General features: G+C 60.2%; 1 protein-coding gene across 3 annotated transcripts; it reads right to left on the bottom strand.

Moving 5' to 3' along the window:
• Positions 1-30: 30 nt before the first annotated feature.
• Positions 31-20,893, bottom strand: DGKK (diacylglycerol kinase kappa). 3 transcript variants are annotated; one of them, XM_038122781.1, is made up of 30 exons: positions 20,756-20,893; positions 19,559-19,803; positions 10,643-10,753; positions 10,449-10,529; positions 10,118-10,222; positions 9,779-9,911; positions 9,484-9,590; positions 8,936-9,061; positions 8,689-8,791; positions 7,049-7,211; positions 6,850-6,958; positions 6,539-6,678; positions 6,321-6,402; positions 5,755-5,846; positions 5,398-5,497; positions 4,910-5,150; positions 4,598-4,696; positions 4,370-4,469; positions 3,828-3,935; positions 3,279-3,375; positions 3,093-3,200; positions 2,841-2,954; positions 2,575-2,709; positions 2,325-2,491; positions 2,087-2,204; positions 1,915-2,001; positions 1,706-1,822; positions 1,525-1,627; positions 890-1,017; positions 31-477 (listed from the first exon to the last, which is right to left on the bottom strand). In XM_038122781.1, exons 2-30 carry the CDS (start codon positions 19,754-19,756, stop codon positions 403-405), a joined length of 3,447 nt encoding a protein of 1,148 aa, XP_037978709.1. In that variant the 5' UTR covers positions 19,757-19,803; positions 20,756-20,893; the 3' UTR covers positions 31-402. The 3 variants fall into 3 exon arrangements, with proteins under 3 accessions (XP_037978709.1, XP_037978708.1, XP_037978711.1); XM_038122780.1 differs by having other exon boundaries at positions 33-477; positions 890-1,020; XM_038122783.1 differs by having other exon boundaries at positions 33-477; positions 890-1,020; positions 3,279-3,372.
• Between the last annotated feature and the right edge of the window lie 1,151 nt (positions 20,894-22,044).

The raw sequence follows: 22,044 nt of genomic DNA, 5'->3' as shown, positions 1-22,044 counted from the left end.
ACCTTCCCCTTAGTAATGACAGTACGCGAGCAGCAGCAGTGAATATCTTCTCTCCAAATATTTACAGCATAAATACCCACGTGGGGAAGGGGAAACTTTGCTTTGGCTCCAGCTTGAGCACACAGAGGGTGGCCCCAGTTCCTACAGTGACCCTGATGGGGTGGGACTGGCGGTCAGACCACACACCTATCAGGGTGGACCTCTGCTTCAGTGCCTCCAGCCCCATAGGCTGGGGGAGAAGCAGTGGCTCCAGGGTCACCGGGGACAGAGTTAAAGCGAGGCAAGCAGGGGGGGCTCCATACATATGGGGCAAGGGCAGGGACCTGTTCCCCTACCCAACCCCTGTTCCCTGGAGGCAGCACCCACCCAGCACCTGGACTGGGCTGCTGCTCTGCTGTCAGCCTAGGGCAGGTTGCCGAGTTCCTTAATGGCCTGAAGGATCCTCTTCATATGGCCCACTTTGGTGATCCCCAGGTCCTGCAGGAAAGAGAAACAGGAGGTGATGCATTTGCAGGGGCAACTCTTGGCCCTTGCTGGTAGACAAGCCACAGGGTGGAGGATGAGGCACAGCCCAGGTCCCCATGCTCTCCCTTGCTAGAGCATAGTGCTTGCTTGAAGCCCACTCTCCTCTTGAAAGCACATCCCCATGCCTGAATGCAGGTGAGGGTCGGGTGCTGCTGGTCCTGCTTTGGACAGGTGTGTGGAGCCCTGCAAGCTGGAGGACCAAGGCCACCCTCCTCCCCTGCTTCCCCGCCCCTGTGCAGAAGCTGGACAAGCTCAACTTTGGGGACTCGGATGTAGGGCCCCAGGAGGGATAGGGAGAGGAGGGATGGAGGACACCATGCTTCCCAGGGCTGGGGGTCCCTCAGGAGGCACAAGGGGGTTGTACCTTAAGGTCTCTCCTCTCCAGCAGAATCAACTCCGAGCCCTGGATGTCATGCCGGACAAAAATGTCTCTGTATTCCCCTAAACCAAGCGTTTCCAGCCAAGCTGCCACCTCCTCGGAGCCCCACTTGTCTGCTAGCAGGGAGAAAAACCACAGTGGTTGACTGCTGGGGCCTGTGGAGGCAGTGGGACGCAGCAGCGCAGGCAGCAGTGATGGCAGCCTGTGGTCAGCAGACAGCAACCCCCTCCCACCCCTGACTCCAGCAGGGCCGGAGGCCACAGCCTGCTCAGGCTGCAGAGCTCTCTCCTCTCCTTGGCTTACTTACAGAGCACTCCCCCTCAACCACACCCCCAGCTGTGGACAAGGGACTTACCCAAAGGTCTGAGCTGTACCAGAGCCCCCTTCTGCCCCTAGCCAAGGAGTTACGGGGTTGGGGTGCTCTGCAGGTCTGATATCAGAAAAAGCTTTAAGGGGCTCTTGGTGACAAGGGTGCCATCCCCAGGCAGCCAGGTTCCCCCTTCCTGAGGATGCTTCCCCAGCATTCCCAGGAAGGAGACTGAAGGATAGGTCAGCACAGAGGGCATCTTTCTAGCATGGACTGCAGCACCTGTCTCTCCCTGGCACACTGCTCACTTTACCTGGGAGCGCACTGTTGGCCTTCTGCTTCTGCAGCTTGTCCTTCTCCTTCCTGGGCTTGGGGATGTTGAGGCGAAGCTTAAAGCTGCCCTTGCTGGCACCTTCCTGTGAGAAGCCAGGCTTGGTGAGACGCTAGCCCTCCCTGAGGCTGGGCTGTGCCAGACCCAGCCCCTGTGCACCCACCTCCTCAGCAGGGTGGGCAATAGGGCCCAGCCAGTGGATGTCCAGCAGCCGCTGCAGCTCCTGGCCCAGCACGCTCAGGGGGCCCTGAAGCGCCTCCTCCTCCTGCGGCGAGTCCAGCTGTGGGGGACAGGGATCATACCCAACCCTGCTGCCACCCCCAGAGGTAGCGGCCTTGAGGGGCTTTAGGTGCTTTTCTGTCCCTCACTCACCGTCTTCCCTTCCAGGAACGCCCTGGTCTCAGCCCACAGCTCTTTAATGCTCAGCACCATCTCCACAGCCATATTCCTGCTGAGAAACTGGGGCACAGAGGGGAACCCCTTGAGCGGCAGGGCCCCATGGGACCTGGGGAAAGGCTGCCTTACACTCCCCGTCCCCGCTCACCTCTGAGGTGCCAGCAGCTTTGTGGGAGAGGGCTTCACTCAGGGCCAGGGAGCTGGCATTGACTGCATGCGCCAGCTCCTGCTCCATGGCTTTGTGAGCCTTGGCTGCCTCATGGATCCTGCGGGTGACAGGGGCTGGAACTGCCAGGGCTCCCCTGGGCTGGGCAGGCACCTCTGCATGGCCACAGCACAATTCCCCCTTCCCTGTGCCCACTATATTCCCCTTCCCACAGTCTGACCTGGCAATGAGGGTCTCAGCAACCCGTGAGACCTGCTGCAAGAGGCTGCTCTCCTCCTCGGTCAGGTACTCCATGGACTGCTGGGAGCTGAGCCGTGGCCGTGTGGCCGCTCGGTAGCTCTCCCCTTTCTGCTTGTCCTCCCAAGACTTGAGGGTGCTTTCAAATGCCTGCGGGGGACAGACATGGCCCCTCTGAGACGGTCATACCTCCCCGTGTCCCAGCATGGTCTTGCTGAGCACCTCAATCTCACCCGGTCCCTTGTCAGCATCTGGGCTCTGTTCTTGTGCTGGATTTTGATGATGCCTGGTGGCTGGATCCAGGCCTCTCCATCCACCTGCACAGGGACACCCTCGTCGCCCCGGATGGTGATCTTCACCACGCGGCACTGTGGGGCAGACAGCCCAGGGCTGGCATCACCAGCTGCCAGGCTGAGCAGAGCCACACTGCTCAGGCTCCACTGCCGCCCCAAATGCGTTCAGGCATTAGCTGTGGTCCTGCAGGGTACCTCACCCCTACCTGTGCAATGCGATGGTGCTGGAGGTTGATGACCCGTGACACGGCCATCTGGATGCTGCCAAAGACTGCCACCACCTCCAGCTTCTTGTCATCGAAGGATGGAGCCCCAAAGTTCTGTAGAGGACCACTACGCGTGAAGACTTCCATTTTCCCTGTGTGTGCCCAAGGCAGGGCCACCCGAGCCCTGGGGCATCTCAGAACTGGGGAAAGGACATCGCGCCACCCAACTCATCTCATGGCACTGGCACTCACATTGTCCTCCTTGGTGCCTCCCCAGAAGTTGATGCCCCCGGCATAGCTGGGGATGTTGAGGACAGCAATGCCCTGCAGGCTGGGCAGTGAGATAGGCACCCCGTCACACTGCAAGAGAGGGCTAAGCCTGGGGGGCTGCTGTAAGGCTGCCCCTCCCACCCTTTCCCTGCTCTCCCAGCCCTATACCTCCAGCTGCACCCGCTGCTCCAGGTTCTTGTAGGTGCGCTGCAGGAGCTCCTTGGTGCCGAGCACCCCATACCACATCATGTTCTTGGTGCGGCTGCTGTGGGGCAAAGTGGAACAGATGAGGGGCTGTGGGCTCCCCACTGCCTGTCACAGGCTCCACACCCTTCCTGGGGCACTGTGCTGAACAGTCCTGGACTGCTGGGCCCACCTTAGTTTCCTCAATTCTTGCTACCTCCCAGAAAAGCCAAAGGTGCAGCATGTTGCACCCAGACTTTGCTCCTTCCATGCCAGCATGGCACTGTCCCTCTCTCCAGGTGCACAGCAATTAAATCCCACCGAGTCCTCACGTCTTCACCCTTTCTGGGGTGTTTGCAGCCTGCCACCAAGGGGTGCTCATCCCAGCAATGGGTGCAGGTACAAGATCTGCTGCAGGAAGGATCTCCAACACAGTAGGACTGAGACACCCCTATGGCTCCCAGCAACTCGATGGCATTGGAAAGCCGGGGCTACATGTTTTTTCCTGGGGGAAATCTAGGGGTTCCAGCCAACCTGCACTTCTTGGGGTGCTCATCGCGTTTGTTGTTGAACTCCAGGGAGATCTTTGCATCCAGGCCGATGCCAAAGTAGTTATTCATGACACATTTCTCCGAGAAGTGCCTGAAATCAGCAAAGAGGGAAAGCAGGTTGAGCAGCAGCTGCACATGGGTGACTCTGGGTTGGCAGCAGGGGACGCGGTGTCCCCCACTGGAGCAGAGCACCCACTGGAGCAGAGCGGCTGGCACTGGGAAGCCTGACCAAAACTAGCAGGGACGGCTGCTAGTTTCCATCAGTCACCATGGCAGAACACCCATGGCACAGCCAGGACCCGCCTGCAGGTGGGAACGCCGAGCTCGAAGCATCAGCCAGAGCTCCCACACCGTGCACAGGCAGGCTCCCCCAGCATGGGCACGGCTTGGCCAGGGAGGGCCTGGTAGCAGCGATGCCACACTGGGGGGCAGCAGCCTCCTCAAAGGGGCAGCATGGTACCAGCTCTGCTCCTGGGCAGCAAGAGTGGGCCACGGTCTCCGGGGCAGGCAGAACAGCTGACTCACAGTGTGCTGGGGTCTTCAGGGAACTGCAAGCTGCCAAAGGTGTCTGGCCGGTCCAGGATGATGGAGGAAGACGCAGAGGTCACCGTCACCCGCCGGGAGCCTGGCCAGGGTGACAGGGCTGTCACATGGGTTCAGCTGTCAGCTGTCACATGGGTTCTCACCCTGAGCCCATGCCACAGCTCACCCCCATGCCCCCACAAAATGTCACAAGCCCAGCTGGCATCTTACTGAGCTTCTCCTCCTCCTTGCTGAACTCCTCTGAGCTGTCCTTGCTGGGGCCCACACTGCCCTGGTAGGCTTGGGTCTGCTTGTTCTGCTCATCCACAGCTGGATACAAAGAGGGGCATGACAGGAGTGTGTGCAGCCCTGCAGCCCCTCCGCGTGTCAGCCCTGTGGGTTCGTGCCAGGAAGGGCCCAGGGTGGGGCCACTGCTGCCATCCCAGGGATCCCAGGGGAGAACACAGGCATGGGTCCAGCACCAACCCCTCTGCCAGGCTGCTGCAGCACCAGGGAAGCTGTCAGCTCCCACCACTCCCTCACCTTTCTCTGTCTGCTCAATGATTTGCCGCAGGGCTTTCTTCAGGCTGTTTGCCCGCAGCATGAGCTGCTCCTTGGATTTGAAGATGCGAGGCTGGGGGTTGGGATTGAAGCTGCCAGCTTTCTCCTGGTCTTTGACATCAGCATGGGTGGCCTGTGCCATTTCTTCAGGGACCATGATGGCCTGAGCTTCCTCATTCAGCTCCCGCACCAACGAGTCCAGCTTTTCGTTCAGCATGGCGCACTGTGGGACACCTACCCCACTCAGCACCTGGCACAAGCTGCTGCCCCCCACCAGTGCTGGGTGCTTCCCTGGGCACTATGAGTGCCTGGATACCCCCAGGCACCTGGACACCCCGTGCCTGGGTACCCCAAGCACGGCACACCCCAATACCTGCTCAACAAGGGCATAGGCCTGCGGAGCAGCCCTTCCCCAGCTCGTGGGCTGTCCCACCAGCCTGACCCAACCCTCCAGCTCCCCTGCAACACACCTTCCGTGCCATCAGCTCAGCCTCCTGCTTGTTCTCCGTCGCCCTCTTGTAAGCCCGCCCAACTTCAGTCACAAAGTCATTGACAGTGCCACAGAGGAACCTGCCAAGGGAGTGGCTGGAGGTCAAGAGGGGCACAGCACGGCCAGCGAGAACAGATGCCAGCCAGGGCACCTGTTGGGATAACACCTGCTGCTCCAGAGGGCCAGCACCAGGATTATCTGCCAGGCACCAGCACAGCTGGCAACTGCTGGCGGCCAGTTGGGACAGCCTGGCTGAGGGGGGTGCAGTGGTCCTGAGGACAGGCCCCAGCCCAGCAAAAGGGGCTCCTGGCACCCCCATCAAGAGCCCCCTCCTTACTTTGCAGAGGAGATCACCACCGAGTGCTTGTCTGACTCCAGGATCTTGGCCAGGTGGAAGGCAACAGAGTCCGCGTAATGGGAGATCTGGACCTGGGGGACACAGGTGGAGACAGCTGGACACCTGCCACCTCGCCATGTGCCCCGCTCAAGGCCCAGCCAGCCTTGAAATGGGGATGATCAGCCCTTATTCAGCCCACTCCCCACCACTGAGGGTAGCCATGCCCATGCTGCTGGGCAGAGGGGAGGTCAGTCACATCAGGAGGGAAACTGAGGCAAAGGGCTGAACAGGAGCACACAGAAGAGTCCAAAGCAGCTGGCCAGTGGCAGGCTAGCTCTACCTCACTTTCTTCCTCTCCCAACTGCACGTGCCAGGCTGAGACCTGCCGGGCTCAATTCATTGCATGCAGCCAACTCCAGCCCCCTCAGAGCCCCAGTCCCCAGGGATCCCCAGAATAACCTCTTCCTGTGCCATCCCTCCCTGTGTGTCCCTGAACTGGGTTGAAAGGAACCTGCCCTCCAGCCTGCCCTCCCCATCTCAAGCCCCCAGATGCCAACAGTTCCCACCTGGATGTTGGAGTCCCCATTTTCCTCCTCCTTCAGGGCTGAGGGGGACTGCTTGGGGGCCTCATAGGTAAGCACACTCCACCTGCCAAACAGAGACCACGGCTGTTTGCCATCTCCTGGCCCCCTAGCACAGGGACAGGCAAGGAACTGGGACAGGCTTCCCAAGAGATGCCAGGGTAGCGGGGAACACAGAGGCATGTGTTCCATGCCCTGCTCACCGGTCCAGCATCTTGGTGGTGGCCCTTTCCAGCTTCTCCAGGATCTGCAGCAGCTGAGTGTCATCGTCACATAGGCTGCCCCAGCCCAGGACCCGTGCAAGGTCATTACCAGTCCCCAGCGGCAGGACACCCAGCTGACACTGCAGGAGGGAGACAGAGGGGGGGGGGGGCTCAGAGCAGCCCCCAAGGGTACCTGTGACACCCCCAACTCTGCTGTGCCCATTGCTTGGCAGCACCTGGGGCACACCGAGCGTGCCAGTGCTGGGGACGGTGCCAGCCTGCACTAGTGATGCCAGGCACTCCCAACTCACCTGCTTGTGGAGGCCAAGGGCATCGATCTCGGAGAGCACCCAACCCACGCTGCCATCTCCACCACACACCAGGATTCTGAAGGTGGAGAACTTCTGGAAGAGGCGCAGCCTGGGTGGGGGGCAAGGAGAGAGGGACTAGGTGCTGTGCCAGGTGCCCACTGGGATCCCACCAAGGCAATTCCAGGGTGCTCAGGCTTACCCCAGGTGTGGGCCCCCATTCATGAGGTCAAAGACTTGGGCTGGGTTGAGGAACTGCTTGAACTTGCGCAGAAACTTGACACCCTGGTTGTCCCCACTCTTGGAGTTGACAAAGGCCAGGAGAGGGCTGGAGCAGGTCGAGGGGCAGGTGGCTTTCCAGAAACCTGCAGTAAGCCCAAACACATGAGCCCCAGCTCTCACACCCCACACACACTTCAGGAGAGCAGAGTATGGACACTCCATGTGTGCCAAGCCCAACCTGTGGGGTGCCGGGGCAGGAGGGGCAGTGCTGGGGATGTGCGGGGCATGGTGAGGGGCAGAGGGAAGAGGAAGCACTATGCTTTTAAAGAATGAGATGGGGAAAGAAATGTGCCCAAGGCAGAGCAGGATTGACAGCTGGCCCAGAGGCTGCACCTGCCTCAGGCACATCTTGGCCATCCCAGTTCCCTGGCTGGTGTCTGCAGGCTTCTTCCCTTGGCAGACCAAGCAATGCTGCAGCAGGGACCATATCAGCCATCATGCCACTGGCACCAGCCCCACGGCTACTGCCCTTAGAGCCCCATGGGCTGCGACCAGGAACCCAGCACCCCCAGCACAGCAGGAGCGTGGGGGCAACAACCCCACAGCCCCCCCCTCCTTGCCTGGCCACTGCTCCATCTCCACTCGCAGCCCAGCTGAGCAGAGCAGAGCGGCAGCACAAAGCACTGGGAGCTGCTGAGTCAGAGCGTGGGCTGCAGCGGAAAAGCTTGCTGCCAGCAGGACTGTCACGCTGCAGCAGGACAGCGTGGCAGGACAAGGGGGGACTGAGGCCTCGCTAAGCTGTTCCCAGTCGGGTGGGCAACAGTCACAGCCACGGATGGCTGGGCTGCTGGAGAGGGACAGGGCAGAGACGCTGCCAGGGATCAGCCACCAGCAGCCGAGGCTCAGGAGCTGAGGAGCAGCCGCGTGATGGTTTCCCTGACAGCATCCCAATGAGTAACAAGAGGCAAATGAGCCACCGGCTGAGCTGAGTGGTGAAAAGCATTAAAGAATGAAGAAAGAAATATCCGGAGGAGAAGAACAGATTTTGCTCAGCGGAGGCCAGCTGGGCCCCTCAGGAGAAGGAGACAGCTGGGGGGGTCCCCCCACGCTCCACATGGCTTCTCCCTGCAGTGTCCTGTGCCACGGTAAAGCTGTGCTCTGCACTACCAAAAAAACAGCTGAGCTTCAGACACTGAGAAATAACCCAAGCAAGAGCTTTATCCTGCCTTGAGAGATGCTGAACCTTTGAGGTGCAACAGAGGACAGCCCACCTCGGGGGTATAGGGTTGGCATTGCTGATCTAAGCACAGAGGCACCATGTCCTCGGCCACTGCAAGTGGTGACCTGGCAGGAGCAGCTAAAGCCACATGCGGGCAAGAAATGCCACCCCAAAGCCCACAGAATACGACCAATCCCTGAAACAGAGTGCAAGGCAACAAGCAGCCTTCAACTAAGGGAGGGGCATTGACTCTGGAGTCTACTGAAGGTGGTGTTCCTGCTGCCCACAAAACAGGCACCGTGCAACAAGTCAAAGCCTCCAGAAGACCTCAGAGAGCTCAGAGCCCTATCCCAAAGAGCCTGTCCCCCCACCAGACCAGCCCTGTGCCCTCCACAGCTCACCATCAGAATCGATGCTGTTCAAGGCAGTTGGCGGGATGATGGACACTTTGTACTGGCCCAGGGGGCACCTCTTGCCAAGGAGCTCCTTGCAGGCACTGTGAACCTGGGAACACAGGAACACCTGCATAAGCAGAGCTGGGGGACGCAGCACCAAAGCCTCAGCATCAGCTTTCCCAGAGATGCACACGGGAGGGGCAGCGCTGTCTGTGCCGGGAAAGGGGTGGGACAGGGATGGGTATATCCTTACAATGGCCTTGCACCAGAGACACCGCCAGTCCTGCAGCCTCCGGACACTGCCACAGGTCCGGTCGCAGACAGCACAGCGTGCACTGACGGGCAAGTTCCCCTCCAGCCACTGGTGGGGCATGGCCACCTGCAGAGAAGAGCAGCTACCAATAGCATCCTGCACACTCGAGGGAAAGATCACAGGCCACCTCTTTCCCCAAGCACCGTGGAGGTGGTGCCATGCAGCAGGGCAAGGTGCGTCTGGGACCCCTCCCATATCCTCTCATCCCTGCCCACCCGGCGGCTGGAAGCCATCAGCATGAGAGGCAGGGCAGATGTATCCCCAGAAAATGTCTGGAGATGGCCCCACTCAAACAGCAAAAAGGGATCCTGATACAGGGCTCCAGAGGAGGTGTCCCCAAGCTATGCCCCTGCAGAGCCAAGCCCAGAGGCCACACAGTGCAGGGGACAGCTACAGTTTCTTCCAGCTTCCTGATCTGGGCACAGCAAAGCTAGTTCTGATGGAGGATCTGTCCTGCCAGGATCCCTGACAGGGACTCCCCTGCTTACCCCATCCTCATCCTCGATGATTTCAATGCCGATGGAAGCCAGAGTCGTCCACTTGCAGTTGTTTGTGGCTCTGACGGCACAGCGCTTGTGTGCCTTGAACTTGCAGACTGCATGAGGGGGGAGCAGTGAGGAGCAGGGAAGGTCCCCACGGCATGCACATCCCTGGTCCCAAACCCCTCTGCATCTGGGCAGCGGGCATCACCCTGCACGCCTCCTGCTCCGGCCCAGCCTTGAGAGGCTGCCCTGCCCTGATCCCAAGCCCTGCCCACCTCCCAGCAGGACAATCAGCACTGACCTTCACAGGAGAGGCCATGGGAGGTGACCCCTGGAAGAGCTTCGCGGCACACATTGCAGAAGGTGGGGCGGGCGTGGGAGCAGGCGTACCAGTTGTGCATGCCCGAGAAGTGCTCCATGTTGAACTGTGTGGCCTGGAGGCACAGCCCTGCCCCATCAGTGCCTGGCACCCTCAGCCGGCACTCCCTCCCTCCTGGTCCCAAGTCCCCCCAGCCCAACTCCCGTCCTCCTTGTGGGGCTATGCCAAGGGCAACAGCTCTTGTCTGGCAATCAAAGGCACGCAGAGGGAAACACACTCCACACAGAAATACGGATCCATACAGCACCCTGCCCACGTCACCTCATGGATCTCCCACTTCTGGACAGATTTCAAGGCCGTGATCCAGTCCTCCATCTCCTTCCGGTTCTCCGCACATAAAATGAGCTTCCTGAACGGCGTGATCACCTGCAACAGCCACCATCCCCACGTTCTCTCACGAGGCCACTGCCAGGCCAGCCAGAACCCAGCACAGACCCCAGCAATCTCTGGCACACCAGTGCCAGCTCGAGCAGCAGGAGGCCATGCTATGGAGTGCTCCATGGCTCTGGGGGGATGAGGGAGGTCTGTAGTGCCTCCCCACATGGTTCCGAGGTCTCCACAGGTGCAGTAGGTAGCCCCACATCTCCCTCACCGTGAAACTGTTGTTGATGTTCTTGGTGCTGGTCTCGGCCACGCTGGCATCAGACAGGTCCACCTCATCAAAGATCAGGGACTGCAAGGGAGGAACCAGAGCCCAGTTCACCAGGCAGGGATCTCTGTCCCCTCCTGGGCTGGCAGGCTCAGGTCCCCCCCAACTGGGCATGTTGGAAGCACCCTCCAGCCTACCTTGGCATCCTTAGCATAATAAAGTGTCCTGCCTCGCAGCTTGAAGTATCGTCTCTTCCACCTCTGGAAGGAGCTCGTCTGCTTCAGCAACAGCCCCTCCTTTACGCTCTTCTGCAGAGACCACAGTGTCCTGAGCTCCCACAGCCCCCCCAGGATCACCAAAGCCACCATTTTCCCCTGTGACACCAGTCCCCGGGTCCCCAGGAGCACAGATTGGACATTCTGGGGCTCACTCTCTGCTGCATGTAGCAGGGCAAATTATGTTCCCTGCCTACCATCTCCCGGGCACTGGGCACCGAGCGCTGCCTGTGCTCTGGAAGGATGCTGCTGGGCATGGCAGGGCTAGAAGATGCAGGTCTCCAGCAGTGCAGAGGCTCCACTGTTGATGCTCTCCATCCCCAGGGTAGTGCCTGGAGATCCTCACCCTGCTGCCACTCCCTAGAAGCCAAGGGCAGAACTGGAGCCAGGAGAGTTTCCTTTAAGAGGACACTAGTGCCCCAGAGATACCAGCTGCATCTTCAAAGTGGCATTACCTGGGCACTGCGGCCCCAGCCGGTTTGGAGAGCAGAGCCGGAGTGCAGCCAGCTCTGCCTTGCCCCCACAGCCCCCGGAGAGGACAACCCGGGGCTGAGGGTAGCGCTCAGCAGGCAGAGCATCCCCTGGAGCACAGTGCATCACTGCAACCTGGCTGCCTGTCCTCTGCCCTCCCTGAAACACAGCACCTGCCAATATTTACCCTTCTCGCAGTGGTGTTTACAAGACTCAATTAATTAGTGTTTGCAACATGGCTATGAGCCTGAAAGAGGCGGCAGAGATGCTCTGGCACTGCCTCATCTTTGATTGTATCTTCTTTAAACACCACCGGCAGCTCTGTTCAGCTGCTTCTCTGCAATTAGCTGCCACAGTGGTTGTATCCAATCCAGGCACATGATGACAAGCCACATTTAACGGCAAATTAGCACTGGGCATGAGGGCACAGCGAGGGAAGCACGGCCCTGGGGCTCTGCACTCCTGTGCCAACCCATGTGCTGCAGGAGGTGGCAGCCAGGCACCCATCAGCCTGCAAACACACCAGCCCCGGGTCTCAGCCTTAATCTAGTGCCCCGCGGGTCTGAACCAGATGGCCAAAGCACCAGGAATAGCAGAAGCCTTCACAAAGAAGCTAAAACCCCTCCTGGGGTGCTCCCTGAACCTCAACTGTCCTAATGCGTAAGCCTCCTGAACCTCCCTGGGGCACCCACCACGGTGTTCCCTGCTCTCTTCCAGCTTGGAGTTTGAAGAGGGATATTTTAAGCCTTTATCACTCTCCAGGACTGGTGCAGAGTTTGGCTGCGGGCAATCAATCACCATGATGCCTCGGAATGTCGGTGCAGGTTCAAACAGCCCAGGTGTCCCCAGTGCCAGCACCCTGGGGCACACATCATCCTTCTCCTGGCCTCTCAGCTGCGAGAGCGCAGAGGGATCCTTCCAGTGGGGTCCAGCTGTGACCTCAGGTCCACACACAAATCATGCACACTTGCAGTCCTTGTCCCACACCAGGAGGGGACAAGCCAGTGTCCTGCCATAGCCGGGGGGGATCCAGCCCCAAGCACCACATCCACCGCACCTGGCTGCACTCATCAGGCACAGGGCCCGTGTTTGCTGCAGTCATCGCTGCTGTGCCAAAGGACGGGCGGTGTGTGACAGCGAGGAGCGGTGTTAGGAGCTGTGTGACAGTGAAGGGCGGGGGGACATCAGGAGAAAAGGATGACACGGAGAAGGAAGAAGGGGCGGGTCCATGACGGCGCCTCAGGGCTATGACAGCAGGGGCTGGAGCCAGCTGGGCATGGGCACTCTGCCTGGCTCCAGGGCCACGTGGGTGGCAGGATACAGCAAGGACAGGCTGCCTGGGAGGGTGGCACCCACTCCCGCAAAGGAGGGTCAGAGCCGAAACTCCCCCAGCAGCAGCTCCTGACAGCAGCAAAAAGTCATCACCCAGCCCCAAGATGTCACAGTCCTGGCCCTCCCAGGGACAGGATGCAGCTGCTCTGAAAGGCAGACTCTCCCACCTTCAGCACAACACCCATGAGAGCTCTCCCACCCTTCACCACAACACTTCCAATACCATGGCTGGGGGGACTGTGCCTCAATTTTCCACCAGTGCAGACTAATCCCTATCCATCCCAACAAAGGGAGGCAAAATTGGTACAGAGAAGTTCAGGGACCACCTCTCCCCACGCCCATGCTTGTGGGCTGCTTTGGGCATCAAAGCCCAAGCCATCTGTGTCACCATGTGCAGCATTTTGCTGCACAACTCCTCAGGTAAGCAGCTGCCTACCCAGGCTCCATCATCCCTGGCGTGTGATGCCATGTGGTACAGGTTCCATTGGTGCCCACATGGGGCCAGACAACCCCTCCCTGGGGAAAATAAGGCAGGTTCCCTTTCCAAAATAAGCCCTGGAGTCCAGCTGTCCCACGCTGCCTGGGCAGGCACACAAGTCTGGGGTGCCGGAGGGCAGTTTTGGGATCTCACTGTGGTAAGCCACCCACCTACCTCATTTTTTGACCATGGGTCTCAGCCAGGAGCACCTGCTCCAGCTGTTGGGGCAGGGAGCAGCTCCCAAGTGGCTCCATGGTTTTAGACCCCTGCTTTTGGAATGAGCAACAGGAGGACACCTGAGAGGCACCTGATGGCCAAGGCCAGCAGCAGGCCCAGCCACACAGCGGGGAGCCACGCTGCAGCAGCGCTGCTGGGTGAGCCCAGTGTTTCCTCTCTGCAAACAGGAAAAGGGTGACGATGGCAAGGGCAGACAGGCCGTGCCAGGGTGGCATAACCCCTGCTGGGCTAGCTGCCCAAAGCCCTGTCCAGAGCACCAGGGTCACCACAATTGTATAGGGAGTGGCTATTAGGTACCCTAGAGCTCAAAAGAGCTGGAGCTGAGCACCTGCAGCACAGGGACTGCCTCTTCTTCCCGGAAAGTTTTGGGGACAATGGGAGCGCCGGCTCACTGGGCCGGGAGCTCTGCACGGGTCACTGCGCAGCTGTAAAGCACAGTGTGCCTCCCACACCCCAAAACAAACCCAAGCCCCTCCACTCACCCCAGCCACAGCTTTTCTTTCTGGAAAGCCCCAGGCAGCACTGCAGGGAGCCTCAGCAAAGCCAGAGCTGGTGTCACCTCAGCAATCGAGGCAGCACACCCAGAGCCATATACAACCTGCCCAGCAATCAGCCAGAGGCCAGCTCCCCTGTAGGGCTCTGTCCCAGCACTCCACTGCCCCATGCCAAGGTCCCTCCCTGCTCCCTCCAGCCCAGGGGACTCAGCACCAGCACTGGGGGGATCCCAGAGGCACAGGGCAGGAAGGGAAAGGCAAGAATGAAACCATACAGCATCTGCAGACATACTACCACCTCCAGGTCAGATGCAGCTGAAGTGGCAGTGGCAGCGGAGCCTCAGAGGGGACACAGGTAAAAATGGCCCTGGAGGATGGCCAGCCACGTGCTGTGCCAGGACTGGGCTGGTTCCCAGAGGCCATCATGCCACAGGCTGCATGTGTGCTCGGCACAAGCAGTGGGCTTGAACCGCAGTCCAGGGATTCTTCCAGGTCAGGCTGCAACCTGAAATGCCAGCCCTTCCTCCAGCCCTAATGCAGAGCCCCAGGATGCTGCTTCGTTCTGTTACCCCACTCTCCTGGCTCTGCTGCCACCATTCCTGGGAAGAGCCCATTGTGCAGCCAGCTCTGAACACAGCTGGGGCAGGAGGGTTTTCCTGCTGGGATCAGCTTGGACAGCAAAGGAGTGCCTGGAGAAGAGCCAGGAAGGTTGTTACCCAGGAATGCCGTAGCATACAGCTCGTGAGCACCACACTAGCTGCCCACACAGCTGGCCACCCTACACCACTCCTGAAGGGATATACTTGTCTCTGTGACCACACGATGCCTCACCCGGTAGGAGGAGAAGGGAAAGAGGATAACTTGTCAACACACCAACCTGCATTGCACCAGCATCATTCCAGGCAGCCACCCTCCTGCTCCAAGTGCAGCAGCCCACTGGGCACGAGCCGGGGTCCAGCTGCATAAGAGCTCATCCTCCAGCTGAGCCAGCAGGCACCAGGACAGCAGAGGAAAGCTGGCAGACCTCAAACAGCCCAGCTGCAGGGCTTCCACCAGCTGCTAGGCACCCCACAGGCTGGAGTCAGTTGGAAACCTTATCAAGCTTTGTGACACAGCAGAGCTCTTCCGGGACTGGGCAGTCAGGGGGCTCGGTGCCTGACAGGTGCTACGGCCCCACAGGCTCAGCTGCTCCCAGAGGATGGAGCTTTCTGCCACTGCAGGACCAACCACAATATCCCTTCCCCGTGCTGGGTGGATGCTCAAAAGGAGATTCCAGCACCAGTCCTGACAAGCCATCACATTGTGCCCACAAGACCATTGAAAGGTGACAGACAATTAACAGGAGGAGAGGAATGAGGAAAGGAGCCCCCAGAAGAAAGACAACCCCCCTACAGCACATTATCCAGCAGCTGCTTTTTAGAAATGAGGTCATGTTTCCCTATCTACCACCACAGTGGTCCCCCATCGTGCTAACAAGCATCCCACATCAGCCCAACCTTTACTTGCTCACCCCTGCACCTTGTGCCCCAATGCTGGGGGGCACAGCCTTCCCCCTCTGCCCAGCAGGGGTGGGAAAGAGCTGATGGACAAGAATGACATTCACATAACAGAAAAAGTTAGCATGGAGAGGGCAGAGTGCTTGAGAAACCCCACAAACATCCGGCTAGTGACAGTGGGGCTATCTTCACACCCCAGGCACCAGCTTGGGGAGCCCTGATTAATGAGAGCAACCCCAGCCTCCCTGGTCTCAGACAGTGTTTTCTTGTGTTGAGGTGCAATTTCCTATTTTTTCATCTCTGTCCATCAGCAGACACCACTGAGAAGAGCCTGGTTCCCCCTTTGCTGCACCCTCCCTTGGTTACAGTCTCTCCTCCAGGCTGAACAGCCCCAGCTCTCCCAGGCTCTCTCTCTCTATGAGAGATGCTCCAGTGTCCCACCAGTGTCAAGTCTAGAGGATGCCTGCCCAGGAGCCACAGTCCACCCTCCTGCTGCAGAAGAAAGGTTTCCAGGCCTGGCCCCAGCCAGCTCTACCTTCTTTGTTCATCTTTTGGCCAGGATTTAGCGCTCAGTGGGCAGCCTTCCCCACAGCCTGGCTCTCCAGCACTACTGCACCAGGCCCCCTACAGCTGCCCAACACCCCAATATGCACAGGTACAGCTTGCCTCATTCCTGGGCCACCCTGAGCCTGCAGGATGCTCAATACCTGCAGCAGGGACAAGGGTACCAGTAACCCCACTGACCTCCCTGAGCCCCATGGGAGGATTCTGGTGGGTCCCTCAGCCCCACCAAACAGCTGTGATGTATCTCAAGATCAGGAATTTGGGAACACGATTCCCCTTTCCAAACAGTAGACAAGCCATGGTTACCCCTGCCCACCATGGCCATGCACATTGTGCCCATGCCACGGGCAACCCCGGATCCCTGGCGTGCACCCCGCTGTGTCCCCCTTGATGCCTCTCCCTCCCAGCTCTGCTGCAATCACCCCAGGACCTGTCGCTCGCTGAAGCAAACAGCACTGCTGGGTCACTCTGTGCCTCCACTCTGGGAGGCAGCTGCTGGGAGAGCCTGTGCTGGGGCAGTGCCAGGGAATGAATGCTCCAGGCACGTGGGCAGGATGTGACCCACCAGCCCCATCAACTCAAATGCGTTGGTGCCCCCAGAAGCAGCCCCTCTCTCTCCTTCACCTTCTCTCCAAGCCCAGCCCCAAGGGGACCAGTGCTAGGAAGCAGCATCACATCCCCCTCCCACTCTGCACTTGCACACCTAAAACCTGGTACAGGAAACTGGCAGCCCCCAGATGCATTGAGGGTGGAGCGGGGGAATGTCAGCAAGACTCCATCCATCCTGGAACCTTTCAGTCCAGCAGGGACACCTGCATCTGGCAGTTGTTTTTTGTCACTGAGCACAATGACCTCGCCGCCTCCACAGCAATGCTGGCACAAAGCACCCCATAGGGTGTCCGCAGTTCCAGCCTGGAGCTGTGGAGTGAGGGGGATGTGATTGGTGTGGAGGCTTGACGAAGGGATGTGGGGGCATGAGCATTCAGAGTGCAGAAGCACTGGGACTGGGGAGCAGCAATCAGAAGGATTTGACAGATCCCAAAATGATCCTCGCCTATTTCTGTCCCAGGGGCTGGACAACAGCCTGGAGTGGGAGAAGCTGCTTCCATCACCAGAGACCAAGGTCTCCCCAGTCAGTGTGGATGGGGTGGGGTTCCTGACCTTTCCCAGCCCCCCAACATGGCAGGCTCCTATAGACCCTCTCAAGCACCCCACCCACCACATATGACCCAAAATAGGACAGTGAGCCCTGAGCCCCCCACCACCTGTTGTCTCAGGAGCTGCCCCCCTGGCACTGAACTGTCCCTTATAAACTGTGTTCTTTAGGTACCTGCCCCTGGGGTGCAGGCAATGATTCCCTCCCCTACCCCAGCCCCACCTGGGTGCCAAGGATGTCAAGACAGGGGTGTCACTCAGGAAGGTGCCTGCCATGCACACACCCTGTGCCTGTGGCTGGAGTGACAGGCAGCACATGTGCCATGTCACGGCTGTAAGCCTGACCTGGGTGGCAGCAGCAATGTCATCCAAAAATCCTCATCTCTGTAGGGAAGGAAGGAGTCCATCCAACCAGACGCCAGGCTGGCAAGTGCCATCCTGTCCATCTGGACCAGGGCAAAGGCATCCTTGGGAAAAACACTGAACCCAGTGGTGGCAGGGGAGGCATACACAGCTCACTCTCAGGCCCCTGCCAGCTCTCACTCTCTCCCCCAGCTCCATGGGCTGCTAACCCAGACATGTCATTTCCACCTGCCCATCCCTCATGCCACCTGCCTCCCCTGGCATGCTGCACAGCATGACCTCCTGCATGGCTAACTGCTGATGCCAAGCAGATGTGGGCAGCAACCACAGCAGGCAGGGAGTCAGCCTTTCCCCACGTGCAGCCTGCCAGCGGCGAGGCCAGAACCTGCTGGTGGCATGGGGGGCTTTGGCCATTGGGCTGGGGCTCAGAGCATGCTCGTGCTCCTGTGCTGCTGCTGTAGGGCATGGGCACAGCCCAGCCATCTGCCTTCCCCTCAGACCTCCTGGCATCGATGGCTCCCTGTGACGTCCCTGTGCCCCACAGCACGGCCGGTGCTGCGTGGCAAACTCTAGTGGCTGCTGCTGCCCTTCTGGAAGGGTGCTGAGGGCTCATACACAGAACTAGGCATCCCCATCATCCTGCCCACTGGCCTGGCTTCCCACCATGCCTCCTCCCCAGCACCCTGCACCCAGCATAGCCCTCTACACCCACCTGGCAGCCAACTTGGAGAGGGCAGAGCTCATGCCAGCCTGCTTCAAAGAAGGGAAAATTGAGGTATGTTCCTTGAGCAGCCAGAGGGACTCATAAGAGCCCCCTCAATGCCCCTTGCCCCAGAAGTCTCTTCTGCCAAGTGGAAAAACCCCAACAACAGTGCTAGGTTGGGAGCATGCAATTTCCACACCTTTGAGCAGGTGCCCTCTGCCCCACCTCATGCCAGTGCACCAAGCTTGGCACAACAGCCAAGACAGGGCCAGCAGGAGGGGAGCCTGCCCCAGCCCCAAGCATCCCCACAACTGCCACCAGACCCACACTGCCTCATTCCCCTTCCTTCATACCCTCAGCACCCAACACCAGAGTCCAGTGATAGCCCCCTTCTCCACAACTACATTCCTACGCCGTGTTTTCAGAGCTCTCCCCTCTCCCTGGAGCAGCACAGCCACCAAATCCCCCCTGAGGAGAGGCTGGCACCGGAAGCTGGCTGCAGGGGGGTTTCTAGCAGCCCCCGTGTGCCGCCCAACGCTGCAGGCACTGCCTTGACTCATTCTGCCACCTCCTTCCCACAGCTGAAAGGTGGATGCAAAGGACCAGCATGTCATCCAGAGCATCCTCCCAGCACTGCGTCTGCATCCTCCCTCCCCAAAATGTCCCCCCCAAACCTCCTTCTCTCCCCACATCCCACCTGGCCATTCGGCCCAGGTTATTTCTGCCTGCATTGTGTTTCACTGTCCTGACCTGGGACCTCTGACCACACACTCCTGTTTGGCTAAAGGCACCACACCCCGTGTTTTGTAGGTACTATCAAAATAGCTTTTTCTGAGCAAACTGTGATACACACACACACACACACACACACACACACACACACACTCCAGCTGCTGTCATGCTAGTGGCTGGGAAGTATGAGTGTCACATCTGACCTCAAAGGTGCTCCCATCTGTCATCTGTCCAGCAAACCACCACTGGGGACTAGAGCTGTGGAAATGGGGCCCGCAGGGGAGCTGGCACAGCCAAATTGATCTGGGGAACCAGGAAAGATGCAGGTTCCATTTTGCCACCCACCAAGCCCTGCACACACAATGCCTGCAGCAGGGTGTGGGATCCAAGGAGCCTACAGAACTGTCACGACCCTAAATCTGAGCCCCAGAGCATCCACAGAGCATCCCAAAAAGAGTCCTCTTCTTCCAGGGACAGGTAAGGAGAACCCAGGGGATACAAATGCAGCATGAAGGCAATGTGGTAGGGGTTCTCTGGGTATGGGAGAGACCCTGTTCCTGAATAGTGGGATAAAATCCGTGCTTCACAGCCCCATGGGACCAATGCTGACACTACCACTGTGGGGTTTGCATGTTTCTGTGTGCCCTCCCACAGGACACAGGGGGCCAGAACCCTCCCAGCTGTGGCTGCATCAAGTCTGCCAGCAGCAAGAACCTGGTACTGATTTACACCCTGGTAAACTCCCCTGCCCTGTCCTCAGCAGCGACCCCACACCCAGCCAACCCCTCACCGCCAGCATCCCCCACCCCTGACCTTGCTTCTCATCTGCCCCGAGGTGGAAACCTTCCGGATGAGCTTGTGAGAACTGTCCTCCTGCTCGCCCTCGCTGTCGGATGACTCCTCACCACCAGCCTCGGGTGAGATGGGTGCCAGCTTGTCCAAGTCCAGGGATGACACTGATTCCCGGGTCTTCCTCGAGAACAGGTCCCCAGGCACCAGCTTCTCGGCCATCTTCAGACCTGGCTTGGCTCAGAGCTCTGCAGCCCCTGATGACAGCCCTGAGAGGACAAGGACACATAGGAATGGAGGAAAAGCCCAGAAGAGGCATGCAATGGCACCTCATCCTGTAAGACTCTGCTAGCTGGGAGGTGCAGCCCTGGAAATCAAGGGAGATGGCGCTTCCTTGCTCAGAAATGACACTCAGGGTGGCATCCTTGCAGGCAAAGTTTTCCTTCCTTGCCTTTTTTTCAGTGTTCCAACTATTCCTCAGCCTACCTGGCATCCCAACGTTGTCCCTGACCTGGGCACGGGAGACTGCGGCTGCCCCATGCTCGGGCATTGGTACACTGGTGCATAGAGGGGTGGAAGCCATTCCCGCAGCCTGTGCCATTTCTCCTGGTTGCCCACCCCCGAGGCGCTGGGGTGCCCTGCGTGGCCGGGGACAGCGCAGAGATCTCCATAAAAGCAGCAGCTGGACCCCGCCATCCGCCTGGCGAAGGGATGGGCGAACCTCCAGCGCCCATGGGTGGCGAGCCCCGAGCAGGTGACTGCGGCTGGGCTGGGATGGATGGGGGAGCGCGGGGTTCCCGCATGCGGGGGAAGCCATGTCCCCACGGCATCCCTGCCGGTCCCGAGGGCTGAGGAGGGACTGGGGGGGCACCTACCTCGACAAGCGAGCCTGGACGGCAGCAGGGCTGCCGTGGCCGGGCCGGGGGTGCCGGGGGCACCCCACGGCGCCGTGCCGGGCCCCACGCACCTACCACGGGCCGGCTCCGCCGCGCCCTCCCCCTTCCCCGCGGCTGCCGGCGAGCGCGGTGCCGTCTCTCGGCGCAGCAACAAGCGTTGCGGGGAGAGGAGAGGGAGGGAGCGAGGGCAGCGCTGCGGCCCGCGCCGCCCCCCCGGGCGCATCGCCTCCTCCAGCCCCAGGGCTGCCGGGCGCCGGATCCCCGCCGAGCATCCCGCAGCACGCCCGGCAGGGAGAAGGCGGAGCGCCCCCCGCCCCGCACACACCTTGCGCGACCCGAGCCGCCGCCGCCGCCGGTGCAAGGTCGCTCCTTCTCCGGCCACGGCCCGCCGTCCGCAGGCCCCCCGGCCCCGCCGGGACGTGCCTCCGCAAGCGGCCCCGGCCCTGCCCCTGCCGCAAGCCCCGGCCTGCTCGGCACGGCGGGCGCTGCTGCGCGGCGCGGGCGGCCCACGCACGGCCCCGAGCATGCGGGCACCGCGGGCACCCGCGCGCCCCCGCGCGCATCCGTGTGCGGCACCCGCGCGGGCACGGGAGAGCACGTGCACGCCCGTGTGCGCTGCCCGCCCCCGCGGGCACGGCGGGCACACCCGGCCGCGCCGCCGCCGCGCACGCCCGTGTGCACGGGCTCGCACACGCACGGGCGGACGCGGCTTCCACCGGCGCGAACGGATGCTCCCCTCACACGGGTGCGTGCACGGGCACGGGACAGCACATGCACCGCTGCAGTGCACCTGTGCATGCACCACCCACGGGGGCAGGGCCAGCACATGCACGGGCGTCACGGCCGCACATGTGTGTGTGCCGTCCACGCAGGCTGTCACAGACCGCACATGCCTGCACGCCCCAGGCACGGGAAAGCACACGCACCCTGTGCACGCACACAGATGCGCCTGCACATGGGCGAGCACACGCCCTGCCTCTGTGCGCGTATCTGGGCATTCCCCACATGGACAAGGGCAGGCACACGGCTGGCACAGGTCGGCATTCACACCGTGGCCACATACCCACACGCACACCCCACGCACAGGTGAGCCTGTGCACCATTGCCATGCGACCGTATGGGCATGTGGCGTTACACGGAGGCACGGCCGAGCAGATACTCAGATGCTGCCACACACTTTGTTGTACACACACTTCCACGTGTGCACAAATGTGCTGGCAGCCCAGAGAGCCCCCATGTCCTGAGTGCATCTCCAGCAGGGTGGGCAGCAGGATGAGGGAGGGAGCTTCTGCTGCCCTCTGGTGAGATACCCAAGAGTGCTGGCTCCGGATCTGGGGTCTCCAGCACAAGGAGGATGTGCTGCTTGCTGTTAGAGTGAGTCAAGAGGACTCCACACAGATGCTCTGAGGGCTGAAAATTATCTACTGTGGAAACAGGCTGTGAGATGTGGGGCTGTTCAGCTTGCAGAAGACAAGGCTCCAGGAACACCTTGAGGTAGCATTTCAGTATATCAAGGGGGTTCCAAAATGAGAGTTTTTCACAGGGCATGTATGGACAGGAAAGGGGGCATCAGTTTTAAAGTGATTTATGGTGTGTTTGGATTACACAGAAAGG

Source organism: Motacilla alba, chromosome 4A (assembly GCF_015832195.1).
Source record: "Motacilla alba alba isolate MOTALB_02 chromosome 4A, Motacilla_alba_V1.0_pri, whole genome shotgun sequence".
Taxonomy (NCBI): domain Eukaryota; kingdom Metazoa; phylum Chordata; class Aves; order Passeriformes; family Motacillidae; genus Motacilla; species Motacilla alba.
Note: the sequence above shows the minus strand (reverse complement) of the source record. Positions and strands in the feature narration are given on the sequence as shown.